This window comes from Dendronephthya gigantea, unplaced genomic scaffold (assembly GCF_004324835.1).
Source record: "Dendronephthya gigantea isolate DGI-Jeju-01 unplaced genomic scaffold, DenGig_1.0 000059F, whole genome shotgun sequence".
Classification (NCBI taxonomy): domain Eukaryota; kingdom Metazoa; phylum Cnidaria; class Anthozoa; order Malacalcyonacea; family Nephtheidae; genus Dendronephthya; species Dendronephthya gigantea.
Window position 1 is genome coordinate 574,213 of NW_021163069.1, and position 15,947 is coordinate 590,159.

At 37.2% G+C, this 15,947-nt stretch overlaps 1 protein-coding gene across 2 annotated transcripts; it reads left to right on the forward strand.

Annotated features, from left to right (window-relative positions):
• The first annotated feature begins 2,469 nt into the window (after positions 1 to 2,469).
• On the forward strand, positions 2,470 to 13,875 carry LOC114530070 (alkaline phosphatase-like). 2 transcript variants are annotated; one of them, XM_028551657.1, is made up of 10 exons: positions 2,470 to 2,489; positions 5,936 to 6,004; positions 8,543 to 8,683; positions 9,574 to 9,774; positions 9,986 to 10,207; positions 10,567 to 10,809; positions 11,016 to 11,159; positions 11,412 to 11,519; positions 12,190 to 12,462; positions 13,400 to 13,875. In XM_028551657.1, the coding sequence occupies exons 2-10, from the start codon at positions 5,962 to 5,964 to the stop codon at positions 13,642 to 13,644; spliced, it is 1,620 nt and encodes a 539-aa protein (XP_028407458.1). In that variant the 5' UTR covers positions 2,470 to 2,489; positions 5,936 to 5,961; the 3' UTR covers positions 13,645 to 13,875. The 2 variants fall into 2 exon arrangements, with proteins under 2 accessions (XP_028407458.1, XP_028407457.1); XM_028551656.1 differs by lacking the exon at positions 2,470 to 2,489 and having other exon boundaries at positions 5,922 to 6,004.
• Positions 13,876 to 15,947: the final 2,072 nt, after the last annotated feature.

Consider the following 15,947-nt stretch of genomic DNA (forward strand, 5'->3'; position numbering starts at 1 on the left):
CCCCTAAAGCGCTGTGTTTGTACAGGTTATTCTGAATAAATTGCAAAATGATCCATATTGTTTCAAAGCTCGTTCTGTAATTCGTATGTATCGCATGCATTGCGTGCTTGCCGGCGCAGGTTGTAAATGGGTTGAAATTAAAGTTTGCGTGCTTCCCGTAATCTGCGTGTCGAAATAGCTATTTCCTCGGGGGCAGGCAACCATTTAGCGTCCCACGAGAATATTAACCAATCAATGTATTTTGTTACATAATTGAAATAACAAACGGCCTAATATGTGGCGCCGGTCTGCTTAAGGCATCACTCGACCTAGACTCGACCGCGCACACAAGATTAAGACGGAAGGATACAAAGTTAAGACTGAAGGATATTTTATAGGATGGCGATACTCTGGTTTGTATGCATCCTAGCTGCGACAGAACGTAAGTTTATTAATTCATTTATTTTTGTATTTAGCGTGTTATATAATAAAAACGACAAAAAGTTTACGATGGAAATTTAGGATGAAAACGATATTAGTGGGTAATAGATATCTATTTCAATTAAAATGAATTCGTTTAATATTGCTTAAAAGTTGACGATGATGCAACTTTTCGTGCCTTTTTCTGTACGGAACTCACTGCAGGAGTATTTTTCAGCGTTTAAGGGATCTATTTACTGAAGATGTAACTTTACGCACTGCATGTATTGACATAGTTAGGACGCCTGTGAAAACAAAAAACGGCTAGATAATGTCAATGCGGCAAATGGAGGCAAAGCTTATGATGAAATTTAAGCGGTTAGAAGGCTGTTTGTCAACGATTTGTTTCAGCGAGCAAATTAGAACGAAAACAAACGGCATGTAATATAAAAACAAACCGGCCAGATAAGGCCACTGACACTGTTGCGCGGGAAAATCGAATTGTAAAATATTTTTTTCGCATTTAACTGAATTCAGACAGTTTAAAGTTTAGTTTTTTATTCAAAAAATCTATGGAGAGGGAAAGGAGAAAAATATATTCGTAGTTGAAACAAGTATTCTTTCCTTCTCGCGAAATTGGTTATTGGGAAGCGCGTGATTTAAGATCAAGTTCGTTCAAATTGAAAATGTATTTTATCTGTATAGAATTTTATAAAATATGTAATCGTATATATTTAGTTTTTACTGCCACTTTTTCTTGATGCATTTACATTACATACGATACAAAACAAAGACTGCGAAGTTAAAATCGGCAAATTACAAAGAGAAGAACTACTCAGACAGGGTCGATTGTTAGGAAGGCGTTTAAACGGTGGATAAGTTAATTGCAAAATCATCCGGCATAGTGTTTCAGAGCTCGTTCTCCGATCCGTCCGTATATATCACATGCATTGTGAGCTTGCCGGCTCTGGTTCGGTTGGAAGTTTGCGGGTGTAGATAAAAGGCGGGCACGGACTGGCGGAATAGTGGACACGCGGACGCGGACTGGCGGACATGGACTGGCGGACACGGACTGGTTAAACGGTTATAATATCATATTAAATTTCATTGCGTTATTAGTGATTATGATTTATTATCATTTATTAGTATTTTAAATCCACGATTTTTTAAATTTTCTATGTACTCTGGTGACAGGCAAGCTCTAATTCCTATGGTATTTGCACAAGAGAGGGTGCAAAATATGGCTGTCTTTTCTTTGAGCACCCGCTTTTTACGTGGTATAGTAAACAGTTCGCGGGAGTTTCTTTTAACTCCCCGTTTCCATCATTATAGGTTCTATTCGCATAAGACACAATCACTAAATCCCAAGGGGGTGCCCTAATGTTCCCTCCGGGTTTTAGCAGTTGCCCATATCCAAAGCATTTCTTCGAATTCACTGGAGTGGACAAAATTGCAAAAGATACAATACATATGTCTCAAAGAACGGATTGGAGAAACCAAGTGCCATTGTTGCGTTGTCGTTGTTGTTCTTGATTTGTGAGCGTGTCCACAACTACGGTTGTACTTTTCTTCCTCGTCCTCTCTTTCGTCGACATGTGGAAGCTTTATTTTCCTTTCGCCCTACACCTTTGCTGAAGTTAAAAGTGAACAGCGTTGTTAAGTTCATGTACTTTTTGCGGCGTCGTAACCATTCCATGTACTTAGGAAGTTTAATATAATATAATATATTCATAAATAACACTATTATTTTTATATAATAATATGATAACATAACCGTTTCCCGTCTGCCAGTCCGCGACTGCCCGTCCGCCAGGCCTCGTCCGCCCGTCCGAGTCCGCGGGTCCCCGCGTCCGCTAGTCCTCGCCGGCCTTTTATCTACACCTAAGTTTGTGTGTTTCCGGTAATATATGTGTTTTCAGGCAACAATTTAGCGTCCCACGAATATTAACCAATCGTGTAACATGTAACAAAATAAATATTTTCTTACAAGTCATTTGAAACAAGAAACGGCCTTAATATGTTGTGCAGGTGGCAGGTCTGCTGTAAGGCATCACTCGACCGCACACAACATTTAGACGGCAGGATACGAGGTTAAGACTGAAGGATATTTTATAGCATGGCGATACTCTGGTTTGTATGCATCCTAGCAGCGGCAGAATGTAAGTTTATTTCATTTTGTATTTTGGGAACGGCGTGAATTTGACGCGAAGCGATTGAACTTTGCATGTTATATAATAAAAACGACGATGAAAAGAAAATTTACGATGGAAATCGATATTAGTGGGTAATAGATATCTTAACTGAAATGAATTCATTTAATATTGCGTAAAAGTTGGCGATGATACAACTTTTCGTGCCTTTCGTTTTGTAAAGTCTATGATGATCATTAATCAAAAATTCACATATAAACACCTGCCCCACACATGTAGCTATACATGCAGGCGGACTTGCCTCAAATAAGCACAATCTGCAGGAGAAAAAGTGTCAGTAAAAACTAAATATATACGATTAAAATATTCTATGAATTCTAGACAGATGAATTACATTCTTAATTAACAATTTGAACGAACGTGATCTTAAATCACGCTCTTCCCAATATTCAATTTCGTGGTTAGGGTTACTGAATAATATAGAGCACGACTAAATAAAACGTCCCCTCTACTTATATACCCTGGCGACGCCGCAATTTTTTTCTCGAAGACTGCGTCGTTGACGCCAATGTGATTACAGCAATGCATGTAAGCTGGTTGATCTTCCTATCTCAGTGTAAGCATAGATAGCGCAATCAAGTAAACGTTTAACTGATTAACGCATTACCAGAAATTTGGGACAAGATGGCGTCTTGCATTCGGATAAAAACAAACATGGCGGCCAAATTTCATGCGAAACAATATGGCTTAATCACAAAACTTTAAATTACGCTTCCTATGTGTGTTTTTTTCTTGGTTCGGAGTTCGAATTCTGTAAATCGTTCAGAAAGGAAGAGTTATAACAAAAAATATTCACTCACTAGCAAATCCTCTAGGTTCCTGAGTGCGATTTATATACAAGTCCAATTTGAATGATTCGGCTATATAAACCATAGTAATATCGGTAAACATGCTCTACAATCTGGTCAAATACACCACTTTCCTTTTGGACGATGCAAAGTTCGGAGTTGGAAATGTCTTTGGTTGTGATATAGCTACCGATATAACTCATAAATATCTTCGTATTTTTTACCGCCACGGTTCCCACAGCGTTTGAAATTTCATGATTCTTCAGTGTGTTAAGCATTCGGCCATATACATTTGAAGCATAATTATAATTGCATAATTATACCATCGAGCCATTTTATGAAATTTTCACCAATTCCTTGGGCCAAGAAGCGGACGCTGCCCACGAACGCGGACGCAAAATGTCCCAAATTTCTAGTAATGGAATGGTTCAAAGAATTCTCTATTAAAGTATGAGCAGATTTGAAACCAAACTATGCGAAGCAACATCTTTGGCCTGGTGAGAAATAGAATTGATTATTGGGGATTAGGGTCACGGTTGTGGTTATGGTTGACAGGAATATATGAATATCTGTGAATATACCCCCTCACCTCCCCTCTCCGGCCTGTCAATGCTGGAGTGGCGCCGGCAATGAGTACTCATAAACGAAATTTTCCTTGAGGATAAGTCTAATATGCTTATACACGCTGATAGACACTCAAAATTGCATCGTAACGTTTATATTACAGCGTATTATACGAAACTCGAATATCGTGTTTTGGCGGAGCGAGCACGCGTATTTGTTTATTGCGGAAAGATAATTTGCTAATTCTTGAATCGTCTTCAAAGAACTTCCTTCTCTGTTTTGTCTAAATTATGAGTTTCGCAACACGAGTGTGTTACATATCTGAACTAGACCTTCAACTCATGGACCTTCAATGGGGCACATTCCGGAGATGTTTTAGAATTATCTTTAGTGTTCCGGGTACGAACTTTGAGGTTTAATGATTTAAACACATGTCTTAACATTTGCAGTCTGCACATGTTGCCCTATACTTTGAATGTCCAGAACTCTATACGCGGGTTCATTGCATGAATTTTTCAGCGTTCAAAATGAAGAAATAAGTTTGCGTCCCGTGTTGCAATAATTAGGCTTCCTGTGAAAACAATAAATAGATAATGTCAATGCGCATCAAATGAAGGCAAAACTGATATTGAAATTTAGGCGGTTGATCATCAAAGGCTATTTTTCGTTGAATTGTTTTGGCGAGTGAATTAGGAAGGAAATCATATTACTTTTTTATGATAAAAAAGTTACGCTTTCCATGCAACCGAAAAACAAGTCGCCCGACTCAGATATTAATAACTTTACTGTTCTGCGGGAAAATCGATTTTGTAAGATATTATTTTCGCAATCAACTAAAATTTAAATGGTTTTAAGTTTAGTGCATTACGGATTACTCAATTAATGAAATGCCTTAATAATCCCAAATATAGTCTCGAGTTATTAGCTAAACGATACTACTATTTAAAGGATAAATCTATGGAGAAGAAGGAAGACAGAAAATAAAGTATTCTTTCCCGTGATACATTTACATACGATTATATCGCACAAACATACGATACAAATGCAGAGGCTGCGAAGTTAAAGTCGGAAAATTACAAGCTTAACAGAACTTTTTCTATAATTCCATGATGGAATGGCCTATACATGATTTATCAGAAAAACTTAAAAAGGGGTGCCATTTGTAGCTCCAACATGAACAATAGTTATTGAAAATGCGTGTGCTGCCATGTCGAGTTTAAAATTTCACCGCTACAATGTCATGTTTCAAAATACAGGATCAGTTTAGCTCACATTAAATTTTGCTATAATCAACCAAAACAAGAATTGCAAAATGCTATTTTCTGATTTATCCCTAATTTTACATCATTTGTCGTCATGCAAATGTATAACTATAACTGCGATTTTATTTCCATGTTTGGGCGTGAAACAGTAACAAATCTTGCATGGCCGTTAAACTTGGCGTCAAACGGCATGTAAATCAAGGGCGCACCGGAAAATTTCCCGGTATCCCTGTACATCCAGCGACGGATCTAGGGTAAGTCCAGTCAGTTGCGTGACTTAGGTATTTTCGGCAGTAAAAATGACAATTAAATATTCAACTTTATCTAGCCTCCTCCGCAGGCATCTCTGTATTTATATTAGGCATTTATATTTGGCTTGGGTTAGCTGTGTCGGGGAAGGCGAGGATTTTTTCACTCCCCGACACAGCTAACCCAAGCCAAATATGAATGGCTAATATAAATACATAAAAGATGCCTGCGGAGGAGGCTAAACTTTATCTTGAAATATGAATAATTAACCTCCTTCAAAATTATAATAAGAGTCACAATGATAGTCCAGTTTAAAGGGTTCAGTTCCAGAAAAACAATATTCTTTTATCCAGAGAAGCGGCAAAACGCAATAAAACTCGCAGAATCGGGGGTTTGCTGGTCTGCTGTAAGGCATCACTCGACCGCACACAACTGACACAAGATTAAGACGGAAGGATACGAGGTTAAGACTGAAGGATATTTTATAGAATGGCGATACTCTGGTTTGTATGCATCCTAGCTGCGGCAGAATGTAAATTTATTTATTTTTGTATTTTAGGAACGGTGTGAATTTGACGCGAAGAGATTGAATTTAGCATTTATAAATTATAAAAAAAACGACAAAAAATTTGGATATTTCGATATCCAAAAATTTCGATATTAGTAGGTAAAAGATATCTACATGTTAATTAAAATGAATTCGTTTAAAATATTGCTTAAAAGGTGACGATGAAGCAACTTTTCGTGCCTTTCGTTTAGTAAAAGCTGATGATCATTAATCAAATATTCACATATAAACACCTTCCCACACACATGTATACATGCAAGCGGACTAATTGCCTCAAATAACCACAATCTGCAGGCGAAAAAGGGTCAGTAAAAACTAAATACATACGATTACATTTTTTATGAATTCTATACAGATAAATTACATTTTCAATTAACAATTTGAACGAACGTGATCTTAAATCACGAGCTTACGATCCGTAGTCAATTCCGTGAGAGGTGTAGAGGCTAATAATGCTTTTTAATCCTAATCAGCCCAATAGACTGCCTCACATAATTAGGTTTGAAATCTGCTCATACTCTAATGTAGAATTCTTTGAATCATTTGTTTTATTCAACTGTGTTCAACATTATTTATTCAGTGAACATCCGATCTATGAATATTTGTGAAAATGCCCCCCCCCCGACCATATGTTCCCCCCGACCATATGTTCCCCCCCGACCTATCAATAGCGAATTTCAGATGTGGGGAAACTTACGGCTCTGACTTCGTTTATGAAAAAGAGTCTATAATTTCCATCTCTGATGGGAAGCTGTGGAAATTAGAGCAGTACGTATTACTTCACGTCCGCGTCGTAGATTTGGTAAATCTTAAACTCGCTAATGCTGGAATGGCGGCGCCGCTATGAACGAAACTTTCAGCAAAGTTTAAGCAATATTAATATAACGTCAACAATTGTGCTGATTCACAATCAAAATTGCATCATATAACTATTCTATTACTGCGTATTATACGAAAGTCGAATATCGAGCACGCATTTGTTTATAGCGGAATTATAATTTGCTTATTCTTGAATTGTCTTATAGAATTTCCGTATAAACCTTCTCTGTTTTAAATTATGAGGTTCGCAACACGAGCTTGTTACATGTCTGAACTAGACCTTCAAAAATAACAAGGGGGCACATTCCGGAGATGTTAAAGAATTTATCTTCATTGTTCCGGGTACGACCTTTGAGGTTTAATGTTTTAATATACAACAAGACGCCTGGGCAGGCGTACACTCCGGCTACGGCACAGGTGGCGTACCATATACATGCGTCCGTCAAAATAACGAGACCGGGCAGGGGTTTGTGATGCCTGAGAGCAATATTGTTCTTTCTTGAGGGCCAATATTATTTTAATAGATAAGCTATAAAACGGAGACAACAATGATACGTGACATCTGTAGAGTTTTAATGGCTTAGAGTTCCAATGTAAAATTTCCACACATTGTTAAAGCTTGTTCAGTTGGTTTATCTTCCACAAAATATCAAGTTAATAAACAGGCACAGCCTGTATACAGTATATTAAAATCGAAGTTACTGTATATGATGCAAACCTGCGAAGCTACAATATTCACCAATGATCTAACGACTGATTGTGCTAAAATCCTACAAGTAAAACCCGACGCACTACGAGTGCTAATGCTAAGGAAAACAGTCGCAGTCTTTAGTGGAAAACCCAAAATTTAAACCCTTTATAATCCATGACCATTTTGGCGTGAGCCCGTGAACCGTTCGAGGAAAAAAGCGGTTAACTCCATGAACGTAGGTCGCATTTGTGACGCCCAAAACTTCCGGCCGCTGGTGTTTTAAGACTCCGGCGTACCTACGGTAGCCGGAGTAATTAATATTATTTATCCAAACACGCAGGAATGTTGCGAGAGTTAAGAAAAGCGCGCGAAACAAGAGCCGAAGGCAAGTAAATAACAACGATAAAATAACAACGACAAGGCCTGAATTTGAATTTAAATTCTTAACTTTAAATTTCCGTGTTTGGATGGCCTGATCCAAGCAAGGACTTCGACCAATCAGAACACGCGTTATATGCATGTTATTTTATAAACACATGTCTTTACATTTGCAGTCTGCACATGTTGCCATATATTTTGTGTCTTTACAGTCTGCACATGTTGCCATATATTTTGTGTGTCCAGAACTCTATACGCGCGTTCGTTGCATGAGTTTTTCAGCGTTCAGAATTATGAAGAAATAACTTTGTCCATATTGAAATAATTAGGGAACATGTGAAAACAATAAAATAATAAATAACGGCAATGCGCATGAAATCAAGGCAAAGCTGATGTTAAAATTTAAACGGTTAATTATAAAAGGCTATTTTTGGGTGATTTATTTTGGGGAGCGAATCAGTAGGATGTCATTCAACATTGGCGACCGTTCCGTTATGTGAAGCTTCATGTTACACCTCTTACCCAGCCTACCCACGGTACAAGAAGAAAGATAGAACCCCACATGTTTACCCTTATTAAAAGCCGTGTTAAAGAGCATATTTATTTCAATTTAGGCATCTTCTGTGCTCCAGCTGACAACATTTACAGCAATCAGGCGAACAACAAGTGGTTCAAGGATGGAATTGATCTAACCAAAAAGAATGTAAATCTAGAACCGAACACAAAGCCTGCAAAGAATGTAATCCTCTTCTTAGGTATAAAAAAGTGTCCATTCATTCACTGCATGTGATATAGCAAAGCCAATCTTCCAAAATGGGCTATTATACATGTTCATGGATTTATACTCCAAAAAATATACGTGGTACATCCAAAAACAGCTGTGCCTCCTTTTTGATCAAGTCATTAAAGCTGCTATGGTTTTCTAAAGTTATAACGTTCAGAAAACAGTAGAAATAGAGACCCTTCCAGCGAAGAAAACTAGCCCACCCAGCAATAGCTTTTATGCCCGCCTCCTTACAATTAATTGCATCTTGTGCATCCGGCAACATTACCTAAAGGCCCTGTTACACGGTGCAATTTTTCTTGCAATTTGCAATGCAATAGTTCTTTTGAGGTATGTAAATTTGGCTACTACCGCATTTTTGACTTTATTACACTCCATGGCGTTTCTTACACTTACATTTTGAGAACTCTTTACTAATTTACATCGCTTTAAAATAGAATAGCATTGCAAGTTGCAAGAAAAATTGCACCGTGTAAAACAGCCTTAAGAAATCGTATGGAACCATTTTTGAACAACGTTGCCTTGTGCACCAATGGCACTGACTAGATCGACTGTTGGATATAGACTTGTTTGTATATGTATTTCAAAAGAGTAAGTTTGAATAAATTAGAGTCGTAGAACACGTTCAGCCTTACCCTGGATCCGCCTGTATCTACGCCCTCCTTGGAGTTTGGCTTTTGATAAATGTGAATGATGAATTTCGGTATTTATTTTGTCGTGTTGATGTTTGCCACATTAAATTATTATCATCGTGCATCACAGCTTCTTCAGACCTCCTTAGAAGAGAAAGCTTATAAGTTTAAATGGTAGTAAATATTAATGAAACAAATTTCCTAAAGAATTATTTCACACAATCTTAAGGTGACGGCATGGGAATCAGTACAACAACAGCTGCAAGAATTTTTGATGGTCAAAGTCGAAGTGAAAACGGAGAAGAGAATGTTTTGAGTTGGGAAAAATGGCCGTATACGGCGTTATCAAAGACTTACAATACTGATGCCCAGATTCCCGATTCAGCCGGGACTGCTACGGCTTTTGCTTGTGGCGTAAAAACCGATGCAGGTAAGATTACCTTGTTTTATTTTGATTGATAATGGTTCAATGTGAAAAAATTGTCCTCATTTAAGGAATGTAAACTATGTATTTACAAAGTCAAAGACTGTCATGTTATGTATATGTCATCCATTTTACCAAATTAAATTGCCTTAAAATTTATGCTGCCATCTATATTACGCTTATTGAGCCTATATTACCTACGGAATCGCACTTTCAGGTATTTTAGGATTGAACGAGAAAGCAAAATTCGCAGACTGCAAAAGTGCTAAAGGGAACGAAGTCCTCTCCATATTAACCTATGCGGAAATGGCGGGAATGAGTACTGGTTTGATTACGGATACTCGTGTTACCCATGCAACACCGGGAGCATTCTACAGCCATACACCATCACGCCAATGGGAGAATGATCAAAAGGCCCAGGGAGACTGTGTAGATATATGTAAGTAAGGCGTGTGAACTGTTAACAGTTAAGGCCCTATTACACGGTATAGGTTTTAATGTGACTTGCAATACAACTTTACTTCTCAGAGATGTAAACTACGAAACGTTTGTGATTGTTGCACTCCAAATTTCTATGAACGTTTCTAACTTGAATCTCACACTAATTTGAATCGCTAAAAAGTAGATTTACATTGCAAGTTGACGATTTCTTTTCTACTCATTCCACTATTTGGGTCGAAAAAGATTACCTCCGAAAAACTACATCATTCTTTCACAACATACACTGACTATCACTACGGTGATGGTATCAAAGTCGCCGAACTTACATGATAAAAATATTATATTATTCTTTCAAAGCAAAACAACTGATAGACTATCCCTACGGTGATGGTATCGAAGTCGTCCTTGGTGGTGGTTGGAGAAGTTTTTACAAATGTGAAACAGTAGCACCTGATGGCAAGCTGCTAAGCGACTCAAATTGCCGCTTGGATGGAAAAGATCTAACTAAGGAATGGGTAAAAAAGTATGACAACGCTGCCTATGTCACTAACAAAACTCAATTGAAGAATGTGGATCCAGACAAAGTTGATCATTTACTCGGTCAGTGCTTAGATTAAGTATAAAGTTCAATTCGACCTTTAAAAAATGAAGAAATGTCAAGTTTCCACAGTCTTTAAATGCATTTAAAAAGCCAGACCCTCAAAAAAGACTTTTATACGCTTCTTCACCTCAAGGTATTGTAAGCAGCACACGCAATTTGTTCTTGCTTTGTGCTCAATAATGTCAACATGTTTCTTTCCGACAAGGTTTGTTTTCAAGCACTGGTTTGACCTACGATCTTCTTCGGGAAAAACAGAATAGAACGTTTGAACCAACAATGTTGGAGATGGTGGAGAAAGCTTTGCAGATTTTAAAGAAAAACCCGAAAGGATTCTTTCTTCTTGTCGAAGGTGATAAATACAATGTAAAAATTGATAGATTAATGTATTAGTTGTTACTAATATGTAGTAGTATGTTATGAAGGGTGCCTATCCAATTCCTGTCACAACAAAAGTGAAGCAGAAAACGTGCACATATGCTCATGAATCTTTTTTCCTCGAATTTTGTATATTGTATTCTTAGACCCGCCGAAAACTAGGTTTAATAACAAAATTCACACTCGAAAATAGCTTATGTGTGCGTTAAAACAAATGTATTTTCAGGTGGGGAAATCGACTGGGCACATCATGACGGATATGCTAAGATCTCACTCTCAGAAGCCGTTCTTTTTGCCGAAGCCGTCGAGAAAGCAAAAGAATTAACAAAAGCAGGTGAGTACAAGAGAAGAGCAAACGTAAATAAAGAAACGATTTTGGGATAGCTTGTCTTCATTCAGTTCTTGCACTCGCTCCTTACCACCATCAGGCTAACTATCCTGGTAATATGGTGAAAAACCATAGACTCGTCATATAATTAAAGAAGTTCCGTCGCTAGACCGCTTAATTAGGGGATGTATTATTCATATAATCATGTTTATATATCATAGGAACAATAGCGTAGAAGAGAAATCAGTCGGGCATAAGACGAATATATGGAAAAACACCCCCAATTAAGCTTCTATCTACGGCTCTGACTTAAGGAAATATGATACAAACATTATAGCAAATTATCAAACAAATTTTGTTCGCTTTAAAGTTGAAACAACACGCTCTCGTGCAAATCGGGGGAGTTTCGTTTGCTTTAATCGGGGGAATCAGAATGCCTAAATTTTTAATACTTTGTGTAAAATGGTAAATAATGTACCTTTTACCGGAAGTTATGCGCAATTGGGTTACTGAAAATGTAAACAAACTTCCTGATTGGTCTAAAACGAAATTTCTCCTTGTTCCCTCGTGCTATTCTTTCAATGTATTGTGCTACTCCATTTTGCAAAATGATTTCTCTAATGACTAAAACTTTTTTTTGCCCGGCCCTTAAAACCTCACGTTTCTTATATCCTAGATGAAACTTTATTGATTGTGACCGCTGACCACTCGCACTCATTCGTCGTCTATGGGTATGCAGACCGTGGTAACCCCATCCTGGGCTTTCAGTCATCAACGTTCCCAGATGGCAAACCTGGCCTAACCCTAGCCTATGCTAACGGCCCTGGGGGTCTAAAAAATCCGAATCAAGGTCGAGCAAATCTTACTGGGGTCGATTATAATGCAGATTCATTTCGCCAACAAGCGTTGATTTATACCAGCAGTGAGAGCCACGCAGGCGAAGATGTTGGTACGTATAGAAAAATGAACTTTTTAAACACTGGAAGGCTATAACTGGTGGCTATTACCTCGCCATCATTTTAAAGCCGAATAAGGAACTCTAGAATCTCAAGTTAGACGGTGGTTTATCAGTTAAATCAAAATAATGGTGCCTTAAGCACGAGATATTCTGGGTTGCCAGATTACCGAAAAAAGAAGCCAATCATTGTTTTACTCGTTTGTTACACTATGCGATTCGTCGATCCAGTTACACTATGAGATTCGTCGTACACGAATTTTGCTCAGGCGTATGTGTACCAGTGAACTCAAATAAACTTTAAATGCTCACTCTCTGACTTTTCCTCATTAACAAGTGAAGCCAAGTTGGCAGATCATGAAGCCTTTCTTGTACGTATGATCCAGGCTTCTTGCGTGGAAATTTCCAAAGAAAATCATAATTGCCGCCATTTTACCTACGAACTTTCCGCGCCAGAGGCCTGGATTATACCTACAAGAAAGGCTTCAGTGTCCGCGATCTTCGCTTCAAAATTCCGACAGAGTGAGCATTCAGTCTTATTTGAGTTCACTGATGTACACATGTAAACGTATGCAAACGTAACAGTTCAAGTTTTGCCCTGATCAAAATGAGAAAGATCGTAGCAAAGGTTTTTAACTTTTTTGCCTTCGTCACTCGAATGATAATGATAGTTGTATACAACTAATTGTAATGTCTAAATAGAGACGTCGTCGGAACAACTCCTGAAGCTTCGTACTTATTATGATATATTATTATTATCATATTAGGTGTCAATTGGGACTAAAGTCCTGTTCCTTTCTCCTGTCAGAGTATTGTCTGTCTTGTTATGTGCCCTTATATATGCAGTTGTTTGTTTTGTTTAAAATGTGACAAATTATTATAAATTAAATTAAAATTAAATACTTTATTACTATTTCTCTTCTATTTTAAGGCATCTATGCAACAGGACCGTTTGCCCATCTCTTCCATGGCGTGGTTGAACAGAACTACATATTTCATGTTATGGACCATGCCTTGTGTCTTACTCAAAGCAAGCAGAAGTTCTGCACCAAGCCCCCTGTCCGCGGTGGTCCCATGAAATCTGCCAGCGAAAGGTCTATATTCAACGCATATTTTGTGTTTACTACATTGCTGATTTCTCAAGCTATTACTCATGAACTTAATCCAAACATTTAGAGAATACACATAGTTCGTCCAGAAAGCAACAGGATTTTACGTTGTACTTAATGTCCCAATAATAGTTGATATAGGTCAAGGAAACGGATAACCTGCATGCTAAGCGATTAGAGAGGTCTCTAATTTTAATGTTAAATCTCTTTAAATAATGTCTCAAATAAGTAATGTGCCGCTCACATAGGAATAGTTTCAAATTTTTTGTTATAAAAATTCTAATTTACATCCAAAATAAATCCCTTTAAATCTTTTTAATAGACGTAAATCTTGATATACAGGGTGTCTCAACAGCCTCATACAGGCGTTTTAAATGACTATATATAAATATAGGCACACTACAGGCTTTTACATAAATCAGTGCAAAATTCCCTGTGCGCTCTCTCAGCTTAGCAACTGATCTATGCAAAAGCCTGGAGTGTGCTTATGTTTATAGCTATTTAAAGCGCTTGGGTATGAGGCTGTACTTGTCTCAAAAACAATTGCGACTTTAACCTGCCGTAATTAATTAAAGTTCGTGTTGCCTTTAATCGCGGGCACTGCATGAGTTTGATTTCATTATTGCTTTTACTATTGAAAATATTTCATCATTTCCTGCTGTTGGTATCATTGGAGAGTTAAGTAACGGCCCTTATATATCGCAAAGGGATGAAATAATCATATTTATTATACGGCTTTTCAAAATCATCTATTTTGGTTGACGAGCAGTCCGTAAATAATAAGCAGCAGTATATAATAAACAGATTACTAGGCCGGAGTTCTTATCAGAAGGAAAAATTGCTGCCGGAAATTGTTTAACAAAGATCTTCACTTCTGCGCATGTTTTATTCTAAATGAATTTTAGGAAGACAAGTTGTTTCGGAGTTTTTTTGATAAACTTCTGAAATGTTTTTGTAGGCAGCATTGCGATATTAATATAAAGACAAAATACATTAGATGTCCGTTATGATTGCTTCCATAGTAATTATAGGGTTATGATTTTGAAGTGGAAAATCTGTTTAGGCATGTTTTGGTAGTAAAAGACGAGAAATTAGATAATAGCCTCATTAACACTCGTTACTATGACAGTGTCTACAGGGAATCATACCCAAGGAGTTCTTATCAGAAGGAAAAATTGCTGCCGGAAATTGTAAGCAAAGATCTTCACTTCTGCATGTTGTATTCTAAATGAATTTTAGGAAGACAAATCGTTTCGGAATTTCTTTGATAAACTTCTGAAATGTTTTTGTAGGCAGCATTGCGATATTAATAAAGACAAAATACATTAGATGTCCGTTATGATTGCTCCATAATGATTATAGGGTTATGATTTTGAAGTGGAAAATCTGTTTAGGCATGTTTTGGTAGCTAAAGACTAGAAATTAGATAATAGCCTTATTAAAACTCATTACTATGACAGTATCTACAGGGAGTCGCACGAATTCGTAACCATAGACATAGCCAGAACGAGGAGTAAATTGCTGATCTAAACTGCATTCTTCAATCGTTGAAGTTGGTTTAACGATTGCAGAATGCAGGCGCATACACATATCAAGTTATAATGATGAATTAAAATTTTCATCGTTTTGTATTCGATTGGAAAAGTTCTTTTTCAATCACCATAATTATATGATCATGACGTAAGAAAGGCATCATATCATTAGAAAGCTAAATATCTATCAAGTTGAAAATCCGTTTGATAAGAAGCGTAGATATATTACAGAAATGTTTAGTATATAAATATATGGTCATAAAAACGACCGAAAATATGCGAGTTGTTCAAAATATGGCCTGAGATGGGCGTCTCACTTGAATGAGTCAACTTGAATATTATGCACTGAATACAATTTTGTAGTTGTAAACATTATTTTTGTATTAAAGTTAAAATCATTTATTTCGCTTCTTGAATAAAACAATAGACTTGCTTTCTATTTTGAACTTAACCACCGTTTAAGCTAAATGGGCTTGATAAAACTGGCCCCTGAATGTTGCGTCTATCCGCATAAATTTTATGTAGGTAGGTGTCTATATATATATTTCATGCATGTACTGTAGGTTATGTAGGTTATGTATGTTATGTAAGTTCAGCGTATAAAAATTATGACTATAAAAATATGAGGGTTTTTTTATCCTTTTTCGCCTTGTGTCCCCACGAGGTTTCCCAAAACGCTCTCCAAAGTGGAGTTTTTCGAAAACGCCGCTTTCGTATTTTCCTGAGGACGGGCGAAAACAGAGGTTTTCGATTTCGATGAGGATTATAATCGGATCCAATCTAAATCGAACCATTAACGGCGCGTGTTTTGTATCTCTTCAAGACGGTGAACTAAAAT